At 54.1% G+C, this 19,945-nt stretch overlaps 5 protein-coding genes across 5 annotated transcripts; 2 read left to right on the top strand and 3 right to left on the bottom strand.

Moving 5' to 3' along the window:
* Window positions 1-54: 54 nt before the first annotated feature.
* UV8b_02748 (uncharacterized protein) lies at window positions 55-2,014 on the top strand (the record flags this gene model as incomplete). Its single annotated transcript, XM_043140246.1, has 2 exons — window positions 55-1,285; window positions 1,398-2,014. 2 exons carry the CDS (start codon window positions 55-57, stop codon window positions 2,012-2,014), a joined length of 1,848 nt encoding a protein of 615 aa, XP_042996180.1.
* A 282-nt stretch (window positions 2,015-2,296) lies between these two features.
* Window positions 2,297-3,826, bottom strand: UV8b_02747 (uncharacterized protein; the record flags this gene model as incomplete). Its single annotated transcript, XM_043140245.1, has 2 exons — window positions 2,297-3,618; window positions 3,730-3,826. 2 exons carry the CDS (start codon window positions 3,824-3,826, stop codon window positions 2,297-2,299), a joined length of 1,419 nt encoding a protein of 472 aa, XP_042996179.1.
* Window positions 3,827-6,845: 3,019 nt separating this feature from the next.
* On the top strand, window positions 6,846-9,382 carry UV8b_02746 (uncharacterized protein; the record flags this gene model as incomplete). Its single annotated transcript, XM_043140244.1, has 5 exons — window positions 6,846-6,924; window positions 6,985-7,082; window positions 7,159-7,434; window positions 7,551-9,109; window positions 9,280-9,382. The coding sequence occupies 5 exons, from the start codon at window positions 6,846-6,848 to the stop codon at window positions 9,380-9,382; spliced, it is 2,115 nt and encodes a 704-aa protein (XP_042996178.1).
* A 3,564-nt stretch (window positions 9,383-12,946) lies between these two features.
* Window positions 12,947-14,242, bottom strand: UV8b_02745 (uncharacterized protein; the record flags this gene model as incomplete). Its single annotated transcript, XM_043140243.1, has 1 exon — window positions 12,947-14,242. The coding sequence occupies one exon, from the start codon at window positions 14,240-14,242 to the stop codon at window positions 12,947-12,949; it is 1,296 nt and encodes a 431-aa protein (XP_042996177.1).
* A 5,124-nt stretch (window positions 14,243-19,366) lies between these two features.
* On the bottom strand, window positions 19,367-19,658 carry UV8b_02744 (uncharacterized protein; the record flags this gene model as incomplete). Its single annotated transcript, XM_043140242.1, has 2 exons — window positions 19,367-19,549; window positions 19,602-19,658. The coding sequence occupies 2 exons, from the start codon at window positions 19,656-19,658 to the stop codon at window positions 19,367-19,369; spliced, it is 240 nt and encodes a 79-aa protein (XP_042996176.1).
* Between the last annotated feature and the right edge of the window lie 287 nt (window positions 19,659-19,945).

The following is a 19,945-nucleotide window of genomic DNA, read 5'->3' as shown; positions in this document are numbered from 1 at the left end:
CCATAGCATAGCCATGGTCGCCCAGTGCTTCGAATCCCGCGCCCGCATTCGTTAATGACGTATCTGACCGAGGCGGGCTCCCGGGTTGCCGGGTCTGCCGCCAGACTCACCCCTTGCTGCAGGGGAGTCGGACACATGCCGCAGCAGAGGGCAGTGGCCTCCGCCGCCGATGCCATCGTGCCCGCCAGTTCGCCGCCCGCCAGCTCCGTGTCGACGATGGCCCGATCTATCGAGTCAAAGGGCGGGTCGAGGATATGCCGGGGCTCAGCAGGACCGGGCCGCCGGTTCACCCCGTCGCCCGGGCCGGAACCCAGCCCAGCTCCGTTGTACCCTCGCTTGGACATGCTCCGATTTTTTCAAACGGCAAGTTCTCAACACATGGCCAGCAGCTCTTCTTCGCATGCTGCCCTGGACTCTCGAGAGACCACTTGCGCCAACCCCGTCTTCGATGATGATGATGATGATGGCTTGAAACATCTGGGAGCCGGAGCCTGGGGCCACCTCAACCCTCAGCCGAGCGAATGTGTGCCATCACCGCCACCAGGGGGCCAACCAACGGATGCCGAAGAAGGCACGCAACCGGCTGCCGCGCCGGCGCCTTCTGCCGATGAAGCCAATTCTGGTGTTGCTGAACCTCCCTCGACGTCGCTGAGCTTCAACATGTGTCCTGGGCTCTTCCACGCGGCCCGCTCTGCTACCAAAGGCTCACCCAAGTCGTTCTGGTCTCACACCATGTACCAAACCACGTCCTTGTCAGGCGCCGTCGAAAAAGTCAAGGTGCACTACTGCACCAGCCAGGAAACCATGGAGCTAGTCTGCCGGCAACACTTTCTCGGCCAAGACGTGCTCGGCTTCGACCTCGAGTGGCTGCCCTTTGCAACACGCAACTCGGGACCGCGGGAAAACGTGTCGCTCATCCAGCTCGCAAGTCCGGATCGTATAGGGCTATTCCACGTGGCCATTTTCCCCGCGAATGATGACCTAGTTTCTCCTGCTTTTCGCCAAATCATGGAGGACCCCAATGTGAGCAAGGTTGGGGTTCAAATTCAGGGTGATTGTACGAGGCTGCGGAATTCTCTGGGCGTCACAGCCAAGGGCGTGTTTGAGCTGAGCCATCTGTACAAGCAGGTCAAATTTACAAAGGCCAACACGCCGGAGCTCATCAACAAGATACCAGTGGCCTTGTCCACGCAGGTGGAGGACGTGTTGAGGCTGCCGCTGTACAAAGGCCATGCCGTTAGGTCGAGTAACTGGATGAAGCGCTTGAATTACCAGCAGCTACTGTGTAAGCCACCTAAGCCGTCTCCACCATTTTCCAAGTCAAAGATGCAAAGAAACGTGAAAAATAAATAAATACGTAAAAAAACCTCCCAGCTGACAAGGATGCATCCTTCCAGATTCTGCGTCAGATGCGTATGCCGGCATTCAGCTGTACCACGTTCTGGAGACACAACGCAAAGAATTGCAGCCTTGCCCCGAACGGCCTTACCACCTCGAACTTAGGCTTCGAATTCCCGTGGCCAAACCACCGGTTGATACTGTCACAGCAGCAGCAGCAGCACCAGAGGACCAACTATCCCACGACTCGGGCCCTTCATCTGCGTCTGACGCCGCGGCGCAGAACTTGCCACCAATTGCCTCTCCCACACCGACACTCTGCACTTCAACATCTCTCCAATCATCACGGGACGTTCGTGTCGTTGCCGCCGAAGCCAAAGCTAGAGATTACATGGCATCCAAGCAAAACGTTTCTGCGAAGCCGTCCGCCTTGAGGGCTTATTATATTTGGCACGGCAATAGCGAGCTGGACCCAGGGGCCATTGCCAGGATTCTGCGTGATCCGCCCCTTTTGACCAACACCGTCGTGTCCTACATTCTGGATGCGATTGTCGCAGAGAAGCTCCCTCATGATAAGGGGAGACTGAAGCGCGAAATCGTATCTTTGTTGCATCCGACACTGAAGGTTGGTAGAAAGTACGGCGAATTGGTAAGAAGCTGCGAGGTGTCGGCTTGAACCGCTTTCCGCCCGCATTTTTCATTTTCTTTTTCCTTGGGGTCACAAGGAGGAGACATGAGGGGTTCTATGCCAAGTAGAGATGTGACTGGCAATGCAGGCCATATCAGCTTACACCAGCAAACCAAGACGTATACAGTGTCACATGGGACAAAATACAGGACTGTTGATTTCCATAGATCCCATTACGTCACGTGCGTTGTTTAGATTGCTGATCTCTTTTTTCTTTTTTCTTTTGCAAAAGAGGAGAAGAAAATGAAGAAAAGAGTCTACCTTTCAGATCTATGAAGCCAGGAGCCCTCTGCCCCTATTGATCTGAACCTTTTTATCCTCACCTGCGCTGACTATTCCCCATGACTTGTCCCACACAACACTCAGCACCTTGGCGCCGTCACCGGCGGGGGGGAGCTTTTTGCCGCTGAGCCATTCCCTGCCGACCGTGTATACCGGTTCGCTTACCACACCTCTTCCTTCTTCTGTGGTAGCTTGGCGTACGCTTCGGAGATCCCATACCCGGCAGGTACTATCGTGTGAGCCAGATACCAGCGAGTATTCGTTATCGGGGGACGGACTTAGAGACACGACCATGTTTATGTGTCCTCGAAGGGTCATGGCTGCTGTGGAGGCCGACGACTCCCTCGGGTCCAGGAGAGTAATGTGTCTCGCGGAGGAGCCGGCTGCGATGAGCGAATTCTTCAGGGCAGCCGCACACATGATGGGGTTCATGGTTGTTAATCTGGAAACTTCCGTCTGGGTGGTCAGGTCGATGGTCTTGACGGTGTGGTCTTGCGACGCGGAATACGCAACAGTTGCATCGTTGGGGTGGAATATCGCGGCAGTGACCTGAGAATCGTGCATGGGCATCATGGCCAGAGGGCCACGCTGAGCCGTTGTCGCGGCAGCGGACAGTTTGGCACGCTTGGAGGAATGGGCACTCGGCAGGCTTTCCGGCTCCGCCTGGGGAGCCGTGCGCTTGGACGAGGTCCAGAGGCCAACACTGCCATCAGATGAAGCAGAGAGTATGCGTTTTGTCGAGCAGTTGACGTCGAGGGCATTGACATTCTTCTGGTGGCCCCAGAGTTCCATGCTGTGCTTCAACGACCCGGAGACTCCGTCCTCCGACTCTGAGTAATCCCACACGACAAGCTTCCTATCCAAACCGGCCGAGACGAGTTTAGTGGGAGACAGCCACCGCACAGCGTCGAGTCTGGCTGTGTGGCCACCACCTCGGCCGGCACCCGATGTGGCAATCGCGTCGCCCGAGGGGTTCCAGATTCGGACAAGGCCATCGTACGAAGCGCTGGCAACCCTATCAGCAACGGCGCCGTCTAAGCCCTTTGCCGCGGGAGCCGTGGCCGATAAAACATCGACGCTGCCGACCCAGTCGTCGTGGTGAAAGCTGGCTTGGTAGACGGGCGGAATCAAGCTGCGCACGTATTGGAGCTTGAGAGTCTTTTCGGTCGACAGACCGTTGGCCTGGAGGTAATCTTGGATGGAGGTGCGCAAATAGGTGCCGTTGGCGAGGAAATCTAGAGGTATGGGAGAGGACGTGTCCAACATGGACTCGGAGTTGAGGATTCGAGAAAGGCCATATCGCTTGATATCTGCAAACCGTCAATACTGCTTCCGGCCTTCCGGACCCCCAACTTCTCCCCCCCCGCCCTTCCCCCCCGCTTGCATGTAAGCTTTGGTATCGGTAGCCCATGATGACGAACCTGCTGGGACGAGCAATTGTCTCTTGGTCTCGGGGAGTTGCAAATCCTGCTCATCAGTGGTGAAGATGACCTTGACCTGAATTTGCGAGGCGTCCATGAGGGCTGCCTGGTGCGCTGTGGGCAGATTTTGAACGGGAAAAAGGCCTGGCTTCGTAAGCGGATGTAGAAGATATCTACCGGGATGCGCATATATGACGAGCCCAATATATGGTGCGAATATTGTTCAAGACCTTTATCACATTAATTCTCGTGCAAGGCAAGGCAAGTGGCCCAATCCAAAAAAAAATTTGGGCAAGAGCGTCAGCCTTGTGAGGGTGACCCCACCGTTGGGGGGCGCCGAGCTGAGCAGAAGCCAATCACATCATGCTGATCAGGGAAAGCGGAGCTTTGCCTGAGATTTGCGAAGAAATCGGAAGGCAAGGCAGGAAGGGCGTAGCTCTTTCCCGCTTTCCCTCTTTAAAATACAGTGAGGCCGTCCTGTGGAGACATCTCCACTGCCTGCTCAGTGATTCGTTAAAAAACTTTTCAGAATTCTCAATTCGAGCGGACATTGGTCAATCAAGTCGGCAAAGTACTGTGATGTACTGCTTCCCTTTGAAAAAAGTGTAAAAAAACGTAAAAGTACGGAAATTAGGCGGTAAGGTTCTGCTATGTAAAAGGCGGTGAAAAGCGTAATTCTGCCATGCTTTCTAAGCAGAGGCCCGCTGCAGGCGAAAAAGCCCGCCGCAGGCGGAAGCTCGCCGCAGGCGGCCCCCGGCAGGGCCCCCGGAGGGCCCCCGGAGGGGAATAATAAAAAATGCATCATGTTAAAATATTTAAGTAAAAAGAAGGTAGCATTAAAGCGGTAAAAAAGGCAGTAAAAAGGCGGTAAAAAAAGCAATAAAAAGGCGGTAAAAAAGGCAGTAAAAGGCGGTAAAATACGGCAGTAAAAATGCAGTAAATTATGTAAGACTGTAAAAATAGCAGGGAAAAGACGGTAAAAAAAGGCAGTAAAAGGCGGTGAAGTTAGGCAGTAAAAAGGCGGTAAAAAGGGTAGTAAAAACAATAGTAAAATAAGATATATAGTAAAAAAGGCAGGGCAAAGGCGGTACAATACGGCAGTAAAAGATGGTAAAATAAGGTAGTAAAAAGGTAGTAAAAAGGCGGTAAGTTGAGGCAGTAAAAAAGGCAGTAAAAAAGGCAGTAAAAAAGCGGTAAAATAAGGTAGTAAAAAAAGCAGTAAAAAGAGTAGTAAAAAAAGCAGTAAATAAAGCAGTAGCTAAGCCGGACTAATATTTGCCCGCCTGGCTACTCCGCTTTCCCTGTGCCTTTGACACTGAGAAATTCAGCGGCACCCTAGTACTTATATGTGAGGAGGACAAGGCTGAACCGTCATTGCCCAGGATCAATATAATGTAATCGAACAAACTCGAACAAACAACAAGACGCAGACGGTCAGGGGAAGAAGTTATACAAATATCTGCATTTTTTCTCTTTTTACACATGTTTTTTTGATCACTTCCTACAGTCATGATGGGCCTTTCCGGCGCCCTTTCAATCTGTCATTGGATGGAAGGCACGGGCTTGGGATCTGTTTAAGACGTCGCCCGCATAGAAACAAGAAACGGTGTCTCCATAGGCTGTCTTCATAGGCAGTCTCTGCAGGGAAAGGCTTTTTTTTGCTCTGTGGGAAGACTGGACGAGAGACTGGACGAGAGACTGGATGGAACAACTGGACCAGACCAGATTTTTGCCTGGTGACGAACCAGTTGAGAAAGGCCCCAGCAGTCTTCAACAGCAGGCCGCAGGCCAACCAACCGTAGTTCTAACCGCCCCTCCACCCCGCAGGTCCAGCAACGCTTCTGAGGGTGTGCGTGCGCTAGTCTCTCAGGCCATGCCAACAAACCAGACGACTGGAGTTGACCACAACATTGAACTCTTCCAGCCACCAGCCCAACCAATAGCCTCGTACGGAGTAACCGATGTTTCTTTCTTGCTGAGCGATTTGGCCAATAGACAGGAAGAAACGCACCGAGACATTGCCAGTTTTTTTTTTTTTTTTTTTTTTTTTTTTTTTTTTTTTTTTTTTTTTTTTTTTGAGAGGGCAGGTTTGTGACGAAGCAAAGCGCCAAACCTAACCACGTCAACTCAAAGACGCAAAGGTACAGAAACTGGGGCCAGCATCGTTTATCTTCTCTCGTTACTATTCATCGCGTCGCAATCTATCCGCCACCTCTTTGATGATTCTGTGCTCTGGCGTGTCGATTCCTGCTCGCCTGTTCTGTTCGTTGAAGCTGTCACTTGTTGGAGTTGCAGGCGTCGGCTGCCGTAGCAATAGCAATGGCTGGGCCCACCGGACGGAGGCGCGCACCAATCCCCAGGCCCAGCCAGCACTTCTCGGGGTCGGTTGAGGGTGGGGCGGAGACTATTTATTTCATGTGGGGACGGATCGGGAACCCTGACTGGCTGATTTTTGCTGATTTTTGCTCATATCAATGACGTTCCTTTCCCATCTCAGCAGCTCGCCGCTCGCCTGTTGAGAAGACGACCATAAGACGACCAGAACACCTGGACCAGCCGGCGCCATTCGCCATTCCCCGCCCCGCCCGAGCCTCGACGTCTCCAAGTCAGTGGGCTGGCTTGCTCATCGACAATCTCCGACGGACCTTGACATCTTGAACATCGTCTGGTGCTTCCTGGCAAAGTCTCGCGTTGCGTTTCAGCCATTCGCATTTTGACTCTTGCATTGCTTCGAGCAATTTCAAGCCGCCTTGCTTCTGGTTCCTGTCCCCTGTCCCCTGTCCCCTGTTCGTTTACCCACAAATCCTGGAAATCCTGGCCAAATCTGTGACGCCATTCTTGCCGCTTCCCATCTCTCTCGCGCGGCCTGAAAACAAAAGTCTAGCTGGACCTTCCCGTCTTATTTTCGCCTCGAATCGCTCTGCATCACATCACGCTCACAAACCATTGCCACGGCTTTGCAAAACTCCAGTCGCCTTCCTCCCCCAAGCTATTTTCCATTTCAAAAGCCGTGTCCTCTGTGGCTAGCTGCCGAAAGGAAACCTGCCGAGCTCCCATTTTCGTGGCAACCCGTCAAGCCTCCTCCCTCCTCCATCACCCTGTTGGATCTGGTCACCATGGCCGCCGACAGTGAGCACATCCGCGATGTCAAGAACCATCTTCTTTTCGAAATTGCTACAGAGGTGGCTCACAGAGGTAAAATGATTTTTCGCCATGTGCAAAAGCCCTCCCCTCGCTGACCGATTCGCTTCCTAGTCGGTGGCATCTATTCCGTCATCAAGTCCAAGGCTCCCGTAACTACTGCCGAATATGGTGATCGCTATACCCTCATTGGGCCGCTCAACCATGCCTCCGTGCGTGTCCCTCTTTCTGCAACAATCATCCAACAATCATCCTTTGCTCTTCCAATACCCTAACCCCATGTTGCAGGCGGCCGTAGAGGTTGAAGAAATGGAACCTACCAACCCAGCCATGACTACAACGATGCAGGTGATGAAGGAGCGAGGCATTGGTATGCTTTACGGACGATGGCTGATCGAAGGGGCTCCGCGCGTCTTGCTCATTGATACCAGGACTGCGTACGGCTACATGAATGAGTGGAAAACTGACCTGTGGAACATTGCGAGCATCCCCTCCCCGCCTAATGACGACGAGACCAACGAGGCCATTGTTTTCGGCTATCTAGTTGCCTGGTTCTTGGGCGAGGTAAGCGGCAACCCGATGGCTCGTGTGCGCAAGCTTCAACATGGCAAAACACTAATCTTCTTTTTCTTTTTCCTCCTTTGCTTTTTTTTTTCTCTCTTCTTTTTGGCGACGGATAGTTTGTCTGTCATGAAAAGGACAAGGCCGTCATTGCTCACTTCCACGAATGGCTCGCCGGTGTCGCTCTACCACTCACCAAGAAGAGGCGCATCGACGTGACCACCATCTTCACCACCCACGCGACGCTCCTTGGTCGTTACCTCTGCGCTGGCTCAGTCGACTTCTACAACAACTTGCAGAACTTTGACGTTGATGCGGAAGCTGGCAAACGAGGCATCTACCATCGGTACTGCATCGAGCGCGCGGCTACTCATTCGTGCGATGTCTTTACAACCGTCTCCCACATTACGGCGTTTGAATCGGAGCATTTGTTGAAGCGAAAGCCCGACGGCGTGTTGCCGAACGGTCTCAACGTCACCAAGTTCTCAGCCGTCCACGAATTCCAAAACCTGCACCAGGTATCCAAGGAGAAGATTCACGACTTTGTCCGAGGCCACTTCTACGGCCACTACGATTTCGATCCCGACAACACCTTGTACGTCTTCACCGCGGGTCGATATGAGTTTCGAAATAAGGGCGTCGACATGTTCATCGAATCGCTGGCCCGACTGAATCACCGCCTCAAGAATTCGGGCAGCAAGATGACGGTTGTGGCCTTCATCATCATGCCCGCACAAACGACGTCGCTTACGGTGGAGGCGCTCAAGGGCCAGGCAGTCATAAAGTCGCTACGGGATACCACGACCATGATTGAGCAGAGCATCGGTCGCCGAATGTTCGAGAGGTCTCTCAAGTGGCACGAAGGCGACCCAATGCCTGACGAGAAGGAGCTCATTTCTGGGCAAGACCGCGTGCTTCTCCGCCGCCGCCTGTTTGCCATGAAGCGGAGCGGGTTGCCGCCCATTGTCACTCACAACATGGTCAATGACTCCGAGGACCCAGTTCTGAACCAGATCAGACGTGTGCAGCTCTTCAACCACCCTTCGGATCGTGTCAAGGTAGTTTTTCATCCCGAGTTTCTAAACTCTGCCAACCCCGTGCTTCCCCTTGATTACGATGACTTTGTGCGCGGCTGCCACTTGGGCGTGTTTGCTTCGTACTACGAGCCGTGGGGGTACACGCCGGCCGAGTGCACCGTCATGGGCGTTCCCAGCATCACCACCAACCTGTCTGGCTTCGGCTGCTACATGGAGGAGTTGATTGAAAACTCTAGCGACTACGGAATCTACATTATCGATCGCCGAACCAAGGGTGTGGACGACTCGGTCAATCAGCTCACGTCCTTTATGTTTGAGTTTTGTGGCAAGAGCCGTCGCCAACGCATCAACCAGCGAAATCGGACGGAGCGCCTAAGCGATTTGCTTGACTGGAAGCGGATGGGCATGGAGTATGTCAAGGCTCGTCAACTAGCCTTGAGGCGAGCTTATCCCAGCTCTTTCTCTGGGGACGAGGAGCCGGAGGACTTTATCCCCGGCCTGGAGCAGAAGATTTCGCGACCATTCTCGGTGCCTGGCTCCCCGCGAGACAAGAGTGGCATGATGACTCCAGGCGACTTTGCCAGCTTGCAGGAGGGCCGCGAGGGCTTGAGCACGGAGGACTATGTTGCGTGGAAGCTGCCGTACGTTTGGCCTGTCTGAGTCTTCTCTCTCTCTATTCTCTCTCTTTCTTTTTTTCCTTTCTCCTCCTTCTTCTTCCTTCTGTCCCCCCACCCCCAGCCCCAGCAGCGCATTACCTGTTCAAGCGCTGTCTTAAGCGTTTGCATGAGCTAACAGAGTGGTTTTTCAACAGTGCCGAGGAAGATCCAGATGAGTACCCGTTCCCGTTGACGCTGCGAACGAAGCAGGCTGGTGTCGAGAGCCCGTTGCCAGCAGCTGGACTGAACGGGGACTGACTGATGTGCCTTGTGACGAGCGATGGTATTGTGTGACGATGCATCTGATTTCGATGGCTTGAGTGTTGTTTTCTGATTGCATTTGCTGTGACTGAATCTGCGCATTGATATCTGAGCATGATGAAGAACCTGAAGGAAGAAGGGTGCTTGGGCGAGGAGGTATCGAGATGGAACCGACGTGTTTTGAGTAATAAATTTCTGCAACGCGTCTTTGTCTTTTGCTGGTTTTTCTGCTCTCTTCCCCGCCCTATTTATCTCTCTAGTCATTTATTTTTCCCCCATCAGTCGAATAATGGCATGAGCGAGCTGGCTTGTGACAGGGAGCGTCTCCCAGCCATGGTCATGGTGGGTTCAGAAGGTTGGACAAACTCGTCAAGCCGGAACGACTGAATCTATACGGGATGGCTCTGCGGCCATGCGCCCCGGGATATCGAGACCCTTGTCCGCGAGGACTTGCTGAGTTGTTGGCCGTTGGTTTACCATCCGGTCGAAGAGGTGCCGACCTAGGTATCGAGAGGGCCACGGCCATGATCCATGGCCCATGGCCCATGGAACTTTGGTGCGGAGTACGGGCAAGCAGACATGACGATGTGAGTGAGAGCCATGGCCAACGTGTGAGCCAGAGGCGGATCCCATCCAACCGTTGGCATCTCCCCGGCTCTGTCAGGGAGCTGCAAAGCAGGGTTTGACCAGCCAGGCATGTCTGGACTCGGCTCTGTTTCAGGAGTGGTGAATTTCCCCGGGGGTCGGAGGGGGACCCAGCAGAGCCAGATTGCGCATTTCCGCGGGAAATTGAGAAGGGCAGCAGCCTTTTTTATTTATCCTGCTTAATCCTATCCTCTTGTGTTTTATTATTCTCACCCTTTACCCTTTTTTAAGGAAAAAAAAAAAAAAGAAGAGAAGAGAAAAGAAAAGAAAAGAAAAAAAAAGCCCCAAATCAGCCGAGACGTGAATCCGCGTTACGCTTTTACGTGTGGGCTGTATGTAGTACATAGGTACGCGGGGCGGGGCGGGAGCAAAGGAAAGGCTCGGCTCGGCTGGGCCTGAGGCTTTGCTTCACTGGCACCCGGCAAGGACGAATCACGATCCGGTCGCGGCGGCCGAGCAAGCCGCTCCCAACAATGTGATTGAAGCTTTTGACAAGGGCAGGCATACGACACATACGATACGGGCGGGACTCGACGGCGCCCGGGAACAACTTAGTCATGGGTAAGTCATGGGTAGTCATGGGGCCCGAATGACGCCATGCAGCGGGGGGCTGGCCCCCTCCCCCTTCCTTCCCTTGGGTCCGTTTGGTCCAGCGCTTGCCGGGAATAGGCAGAGCCAGCCCGTTTCGGCAAGCGCGACCTTGTCGCCGTGCACCGTGTATCGCGCACGGCGCAGTGCGGACCGCACACTCCCGCACCCCGGGCAACCGCGAGGTTTCTTCGTCACCAACTTGCCTTGCTACTCGGGCCTCCCTACTCCCCGTCCGGTCCGACCGCGCGCGCGTCTGGGGAAGGAAGGGGGGGGGGGGAAGGGAACTTGCCCATCCCAATTTCAAGGCAAAGCCGTGCCCTCAAGGGCCCTTCCCCTGGTCTCGTCCCTTGCGCCGAGGTTGGCCCTGGGCGTGACCCCCACTGGCTGGTTAGGGGGGTAGGGGGGTTTTGCGAACCCGGGCCCCGGCCGGTTGTAGCTGCCGACAGGGCCTGGGGGCCTTTTTACGGCGCAGTCCCAGTTGCTGACTGCGCAGCGAGCAAGTGAGTGGTTACGTTGCGGGTGTTTTTTTTTTCTCCTCAGTTTCGCACCGTAGCTGGCCAATGGTTTGTCGAGCGGGGGCATTTTCCCAGGTCTTGGGTCCTGTTGTTGGTGTTGCCGCGACGCTTGGCCGAGGAGAAGTATGTGCACGAGAAAAAGAAACGAAAAAAAAATAACGATAATACAAACGTAATAAGAAAAAAAAAAAAAAAGGTAGAAGCAACAAGCAACAAGCAAGAATAAGAAGGGGAAAAAAAAAAAAAAAAAGGACGAAAAAGATAAGAATGGCGTTAAAAATAGTACCTAGGTATGTAGGTAGGTGCCTAGAACCTGAAACCAGCGGTTTGCCCCACGTGGACCCCCGGCACAATGAGGTCAGGTCACGCGGGGCAACCCAGCCTCTCCGACCCCCTCCGACCCTCCGAGTCATTCATTGCATGGCATGGCACGGTACTCCGTACAAGCCAGCTGTCCAGCCCCGACTGAAGCTTTGATTGAGCCCATGCCGCAAGGGCCGGCCGAGAATCCCACCAAAAAAAAAAAAGAAAAAGAAGTAAACACAAAGAAAAGCGCCATGCTTGCTCACCAACCAGAAAAGCAAAAAATCTGGCATCTTTGACCGGGCTTGTTGCGGCCGAAAGGCGGGGGGTTTCTTTCTTTTTTTTTTTTTTTTTTTTTTTTTTTTTTTCTTTTCCCTCCCTCGCGCCTTCCCCACCCCCCGGCGCGCGGAGCTTGTTTTGTTTCGTTTCGACGCCAGGCCGGCCGGCCCCCCAGGCCTGCCCCTGCTGCCCGTCGACATTGTCGTTCGTCAAACCGCTTGGCGTCAACGGACCCCCCGTAGCTGTCGCCCCGCATTGCTCGCTTGCTTGCTTGATTGATGCTTGCTTGCTTGCTTGCTTGCTTGTATGTCGGCTAGGGCAGGCAGGCAGGCAGGCAGGCAGTCAGTCCCCTTGTCAATTTGCGAAAAATGAAATTATTATCCGTATCAATTCGCAGGCTGGCCTCGTTGCCATTTCCAGTGCCGATGCGCCGCAACTCGGCTGACATGTCACGTGACAGCCACCGGTCACTGGAAATTCATTTTCGGGACACCATTCATTCATTGCAGGGCAAGCAAGCTGGCACGACCACGGACAACGGACAACGGACAACGGACAACGGACAACGGACAACGGACAACGGACAACGGACAACGATAGATCATGGCACATCCAGATTGCTGTCCAGTCAATCTCTTCCAGCCCTTGCCAAAGTGGCTTGCCAAAAGAAAAAAAGCCAACTGCGCACAAATCATCGTCTTATTCCCTGGCATTTCCGAGGCTACACGCAATCTACCTTAGTATCCATGATCCATGCTCCATGTTCCATGTTCCATGTTCCATGTTCCATGTTCCTTGACACTTGAGCCTCGTGCTTGCAGCCTCTCGGCATGCCTAATCCAGACAGTGTCCGCCAACGCCAGTCCCAGAGGACGCATCCTCGCATTATGTATACTTGTAACGAAATTGCCACACAGCAGCACTCCAGGTACCGTCCCTGCGCCAAGACAAGAAAAACCACAAAAAAAGGAAAAAAAAATCCATATGCACCGCACCGCCCGCTTCACAGCCCGCGGACTCCAACTCCTCTGCCCCAAGCCCGCTCGTCAAGTAAAAACGGGATTAAAAAAAAAAAAAAAAAGTAAAATCAAAAAGAAAAAGAGGGGAGAAAAAAGAATACAATGTTCGCGCCATGCCATGCCGAGTGATATCAGAGGGGTTGCTGGTGCGCACGAGTTCGTCAGTGTCATTAGTTGGTTGGTGCAGTTGCCACCCAAGATTAACTTGCTCATGCCCTGACGCTCCTTTGTCGCCCCAGCGATAATCCCGAGCGGAACCGATTCTTTGGTGACTTGGAGGATGACGCCTCACTTCGAGTCACTGAAATGGCCGAACATCTCCGGGCGCCCCTCATGATATCTTGGTAGCTTGGGCTTGGTTGAGTGGCTTCTTCCAGGCTCCGGCCCTCTTGAGCATCAATCTTCTCCTCCACTTCGCTAACCTGCTCCATCCGGGTCGGTTGGCTTTCGCTCTGTTGCAAGTTTTGCTTGCTACGCTTCTTGACCAGGCTCAGCGTTTTCCGTAGCATCCCCGTCGGCGACGTTTTAGGACTTCCCTTTGACTCCGGGTCCTCGCCCGGTTTCGCAAAAGGGTCAATGTTCAAAAAGGTGGGACGCCCCTTTTCATACGTGGGCATCATGCTGCTCAATCGCGGGGGACGGTTGAGTGTCATGGTGGAGGATGTGGGGGAGATGGATCGTGGACGGCTGAGCGTGGGCTCCGTGACGGTTCTGAGAATGCACGCTCCAGCTTGCTGCAGCTCGCTCGAGCTGGGGGACATTGACCTCCGCGGCGACAAGGTAATCATGGACGGTTTGCCGTGGAAAACGACGGCAACGATGCGGGCTGTGTCCTCACGCCGCCGCGTTAACCGCCCCTGCGTCTGCTTGTCCGATCCTTCGCCATCCGATTCATTGTCCTCGCCAGCATCCGAGAAGTCATCGGCCGAAGACGAGGCATCTTCTTCCGACGAAAGGTATATTTGATGTGGGGCAGCATGTGGCAGCATGGGTTGGTCGTCAGTGGCCGCTTTCTTCTGAGGAATCGCGGTGAGGAGTCTTGACAATCGGAGGGAACTCCTGGCAGGTAGGCCAGGTGCTTCCGTGGTCGGAACAGCAAGGCCGTTCCTGCTGCTGCTGGAGCTGCTAGTACTGAGATTTGCCGAGTCCAGCATTTCGTCCGTCCGTGGTGTTTCTACTCCGTGAGTGCTGCTGTTGCTGCTGGTATCACTGCCGGCAGCGCTTTCGGATTCGTCACTGATCGTGCCTTGGTCTTGTTGGCTGAGCTCCTCGTTATGTCGTACGGTAGGGATGACTGATTTGGTAGCCACACACTGGGACAGGCGAGGCGGGTATTTGGAATCAACTTGTAAAGGGGAGTATGCAGAGGAGGAAGCGGGGGAGAAGGAGCTCCGTCTATAAGGTCTATCCGCCGCGTAATGGAGGCTGGTGGCGGGATGGTCGCCCACAGAGGGTTGAACTGGAATGCAACCCGCGCGGAAGCAGGGCTGTTCTGGCAGCGACATGCCAAACACACCGAGAGGACAGGGAAAAAGAGCAAAAAAAAAAAAAAAAAAAAAAAAAAAACCTGCGGACACTGGAATCGAGGAGCAGGAGGCGCGTGAGCAACCAGGTTCACCGTGGCGGTTTCTTGCCCTCTTAGGTCCGTATCTGTTTCGAATTTGTAGACTTCAGGCGTAAAGCCGTGAGACACCGAGAGAGGTGGGAGGGGGGGGGGGAGGGGGAGCGGCCTGCCTAAAGGACGGGCAAGCTCAACAGGATGATGGTGCACCTGCAGTTGAAGAGGGCGTCGTAAATGGGCATATGTCTCGTCTGCAGCTGCTGAAAGAATGCCTTTATTCCTTTCGTTAATCGACAACAATCGTATAAAACTCGGATGCCTTGCACGATACAAATGAGAGCAGGGGCGGGAGTAACGCGGAAGAAAAGAAAGCGGCCGCTGGTTGGGCGTGTAATTTTGGGCGTGTATCGAGACAAGAGAAAGGAATTCGACGGACCAAGGACAAGTCAATGTCCAAGAAAGAAAGACGTGGTTGGAAGGGGCCCAGGAATGCTGCCACGGTTGGCGCTGCAAGCCTCTTAAGAGAATGGGAAGGGTGATGGAATGGTGGCAACAGGCCGTGGCATGAAGGGAAGAGAAGGAGTGGGAGGACGGCGGCGCCAGGAATAAACCGGGTAACCCCGTACATGGCAGTCCGCAGTTGACAGTCCGAGGGTACCTAAGGAGGTACCTAAGGTAGGTAAGGTAGGTAGGTACCTAGGTAGGTAGGTAGGTATCTAAGGAGCTCGGGTAGGGACAGTGCGTGCCTGGCACCCTGGACAGGTACCTGGCTGGCATGGGGGCAGTTGGCAGGAAGCCCAGGAACCGCAACGGGCTGGTTCGCACAAACCCACAGACTTGCAGGCTAGGCTAGTCCGTCCTTATTTTAAAAAAGAACGAACCCATCCCATGTCGCCAATCGTGGCCAAGATCCACAACGCGGGCCACTTCTCTTGCCAAGCCTTGTCCGCGTTCATTTAAAAAAAAAAAAAAAAAAAAAAAAAAAAAAAAAAAAAAAAAAAGGGGAGGCGGAAAGAGCCAAGACGGCCTCTCCAGAAGCCCACAGCCTAAAGACATAGTCTGGTTGTCGTTCGTTCCTCACTCCATCTAGACTGCTGCTAGTCAAGGCATTTATTTGATGGGTCAAGGCTGCCGTGCGGAGCAGGCGCAAAATGCACTGGGAACAAGTTGCTAGCGCCCGGTACGAGGCGCCTGGGTACGATATGTCTGGAGATATCGATGATGTGTGTCTGGTACGGTTGGGGCTTGGGCCGGTTGGCTGACCCACCACTCTGGTCAACTGGTCCCTTTTGTTTGTTGCGCCGTGCTTGTACGGGCCTCGGGCATGAACGAAAGGGTCTGCCCCTGCCCCTGCCACTGCCACTGCTGCTGCTCCTCCTCCTCCTCCTCCTGAGCAGCGACTGCGGGTGAGTGCCCTTCTCCAGCAAAGGAGACTGCCTTGCTGGAGCCGTTTGGCCAAGCTGCCCGGTCGTGTCTTGGAGAGTTCAGGGAGATGCCTGTGCGTGGTAGTACTACCATGTACATAGGTACATGCCATGCCGACTTCAACGTTTCAAATCGCGGCCGTCGTCTGAAGCAGAGGGAATTCGAACTGATCCTGGTAATATCCACTCTGCGACAGGAGGGGCCGGCCAATAAACGGCCACCATTTTTCCCTTTCTTTCTTTCTTTCTTTCTTCCTCTCCTTCCTTTTTCTTTTGCTTTTTTTTTTTAACCTTTTTTTCCCCCTTCGTCCCCTTCGTCCCCCTCTCCCCCACCCCTCCCCCGCTGCAAAAAAAAAAAAAACTAAAAAAAAAAAAAACTATAAAGGCCGGGAATGGTAGCAGAGAGAGAGAGAGAGAGAGAGCAAGTCTCAGTCCCGGTTTCAGTCTCACGTCGACGAATGCACTCACATCTTTGATCGCTTGCATCGTCTTGTCTTGAAGTTGCTGCTAATTCGCGGATAATTCACTGCGGAGCGCCGTGGTGGCGGCAACTGGCGGCAACTGATGGGTGGGGCGAGGGCTGACCAGCAGCATTCTTGCCAAAGCCACCCCAGCCGCCACCAAGTGGCTGCCAGCTGACCACCCGACCGCTTACGGAGCAACATGGCGGGCCGTACGCAACATGGCCGTACGGAGTAGGAGTAGCTGCTACGACTGGCCTGCTCTGCTCCGCGACAACCTTCCTTGACACCTTCTTTCAGTAGCCCCAGGCCGCCTTTGGAATTCAAGAGGCAATCAACCACGAGGCATCAACTTGGTGGCTTGCCTGGGCACCAAAACCCTTGCCCTTGGCACGGCGGTTTCCAGATGTCCAGATGCTGCAAACGATTCCCTTGTGCCGACTTTGTTGAATTGCTCAAAGAACGTTAGCCAGTGGCTACGCTCGACCTGAGACGGACTGCACGCCGGTTTGCCGATCTGCACGCGAAATAGAGAAAGCCCCGGAAGCACCGCAAACGCATAAAACTGTTCTCGGACTCGTATCAACTCTACCTCGTGGCAGGCTCGAATCTGACAGGGGCAGCACATTACCGCCAAACCACCCGACCACCACCCGACCACCACCCAAGCACCACCCAAGCACCACCCAGCCAGCCAACCTTGGGGCGACCCTTTTTTTCATTAGCCTCTTTTTTCGTTTTGGGCGGCCGCGACCAGCTAGTTGTGGTCACTGGTCGGTCACGAAACCCATCCAGAGGCGCTTGTTTTTGGCACCAGGTGCGCGAGTGAAAGGAATGGCGGGAAGCCTTTGACGCCCTCAAAGATGCACCCTGATTGGATGATGTGACGGTCAAGCTCACTGGCGTGTGCGGTTCCTGTTGTCGGCATTTCCGACTTTCGACGTACTTTGACTGGCCGTCGTGCTGGCATGCCATGTGTGAACCATGACGCGCGTCATATCAAGGAAAAGGCCTGGCTTGGCTACGCGAGAGACTACAGTCAGGTGTTTGACTGATTTCAGCGATCCTAATCAGCACGCTACAAGGCCCGTACGCGTCTATGACCTCATCAAGCCTACAGATTCGGATGTATAATGGATGGTGGATTTCGACAACGTCCTGGCCCGGGACGTTGTTCGTTCCGCAGACGGCTTTGCAGACCCTTGAATTCTGCACGCGCTACGCCTTCCGGATGGGGTGGTAGATCCTGTCGACAGTGACTCAACACCGTCATATGGAGTCTACGGCATAGCCTCGCAAGCGGCTCATGTTTTCTGGGCGCATAGTTTGCTCCCCCCCCCCCCCCCCCCTCCCCGTCGTCTTTACTTCTGTTTGCGTCCTCTTTACTTGACCGAATCAGGTTCCGCTTCTCCCAACTCGCGGCCGGTTCCAAAAGATAGCTCGGATTTTTCGTTCTACCGCTTGACGCTCCAATGGTGCCTCTGTTGCCCTAATTTTCGCAGTTTGTGCATGTTGTTCGGCCGTGCAATAACGAGTAACCTCGTGGCACCAACACCTGCAGCCTTTCAACCATGGCCAGTCTCTATTTCTTCAGTACGACGGTGCGGCCATTGTACTTGCTGAACCGTCGAGCACCTCGCCGTCACCGTGGTGGGTTACAACACAATCTCATTTTCCCAACGATTGAACATTGGACAAAAATGGCCATGTGGACGAGGCTAGTCGGTTTGACGATAAATCCTTGTGAGCCGCTTACAGCAGCGTTCCCAGCCACTCTATGCTATGCAACTACGTCATAATGGCCTTGGCCTCCGAGCCGCCGCCAAATAGCCAAGTAGACTGTGCGGAGGCCTGCTGCGTCGCCAACGAATTATTCGCCTTGCCTACACACCGGCACGGGTTCTTGCAGGAACCCCGGTGCGGGCAGGGTTCGACCATCAGACCGACTTTTTTCCCGGCCCTTTCCTCCTTGTTCGGCCTTCAGATTGGCGAGTCCAAGTTGCTTTTTCAACCTACCCACTTGACAGAGTGAAGCTGGGGCAAATTTGGCCCCCAGAGGCTCAGGTCATTTATTGCACACGCTATGACTGCGAATAACGCCCAGTTCGTGGTTCTCACAGTGCGCCGAGGCGAATACAACCTCTTCACCATCGCTTCCCAGCGTCATTTCAAATCCCTTTGGAATCTGGCCTAGCGGGTGACTAAACTTTTGGGCTTCTCCAAGTCGAAAGGGTTGCGCTGAGCCACGCTTGCTTCCCTCGCAGCTTGGCAATTGTGCTCCCTCGAATTGGCCCTTTTGAGGCGCCCCCTTGATATGATCACGAGGCAACAACTTGAATAACAAGATGTGGCTCGAGGGCTGGCCTCGTGAAGTGGGCTCAGCCTTCTGCCGATGGCTCCTAGACCATTGGACGCTAAAACGGCATATGGAAAATTGGGGGAAAATAGTCGCACCGACAATCGCTAATGATTACCCATTGTTATTGTTCGGGTGCACGCTGTGAGCTTGATACTTGCCGACACCTCACGAGGTCAGATTGATGCAGGCTGTCTGTGATGGCGACTGTCACTCAGCAACAATGGCCCCGTTACATTTGAAGACGACAATGAAAAGAAACAAGTGCACGAGGAAATGCGGCTCTGCGCATTTGAATGTGCAGACCCGCGTTTGCGTGCAGCCACGCCGTATGGTCTCAATTGCGATAACCCGGCAGACAGCAAATTCCCATGCCAGTTCTCAAACGAATCCCAACACCCAAGTCAGCGAGCGCGCCAGGAAGGAGTTTCAAAGCGTGCTTTTGCTCGATGCACGCCAGGATCAATAACGTAGGTAGACTGAGCAACACGACGCCGGCCAGCGCTGGTGCCACTCCAAACTCGTTTGTATTATCCTCCCCTCGGGTCTCTTGAAGCGCAGCAATCAATTACTTCCCTTGCCTCGGCATCGTGAGAGCTTCTCCTCGGCTAGGAAGATCACGCTGGCATTCGCACCTGGCGCACAACGTTCTCGACGACATTGTCGAACCCTATATGGCATGTGCTGAATTTGCCACTCGCCCACTTCCCAACATCAGTCAAGGCACACCGTCTCCCAGCTGCTCGCAATCCTTCCTCTCTCACGGCCATGCATCCCTTCCCCCTGACGAGCGCGACCGACGCGTCCCGCTCCCTTGCCACGGCGTTTCAATTGTGTCTCCCGGGAATCACGTCGTGGCTCTCGTGATTTCTGGGGGGCTTGCTCCCGTCGGGGGACTTGACGCCGCTGCCGGGTCTCTCGGCGGCAAATGGTTTCTCGACGACATAGGGTCTCTCGACGGCATATGGCTTGTCGACGACATGGAGTCCCCTCGCCTCAGCGGCTCGGTCCTTGCACGTGTTAGTAGGGACTCGGAGGAAGATGCCACGGGGGGAAACGTACGATGGGGACGGCGCCGGCGCCGGCGCCAGCAGCTAGGATGGCAATGGCAAACTTCATGTCGGGGGCTTTTGATGCGTTTGATGCGTTGGGTCAAACGTGATGCGAGGTCTCCGGCCGAGGGCTGCGCTTTTGTACCTGGATGCAAAGCAAGAATGGAAGGGGGGCGGTGTGTGCTGCGACGAAGGGGGGGGGGGGCTAATTCTGGAAATAGGTGGTGATATTTATATGCTATTGTGGTATTGTGGTCTGATTGAGAAGCGCAGTGCGAGATTGTCTGCTGAGCAACGAGTCATTTGGCGGAGAGACGGGCCTCCCGTGCTTCTTTGCCTCGGCCTCATGCATAT

Source organism: Ustilaginoidea virens, chromosome 2, assembly GCF_000687475.1.
Source record: "Ustilaginoidea virens chromosome 2, complete sequence".
Classification (NCBI taxonomy): Eukaryota; Fungi; Ascomycota; class Sordariomycetes; order Hypocreales; family Clavicipitaceae; genus Ustilaginoidea; species Ustilaginoidea virens.
Note: the sequence above shows the minus strand (reverse complement) of the source record. Positions and strands in the feature narration are given on the sequence as shown.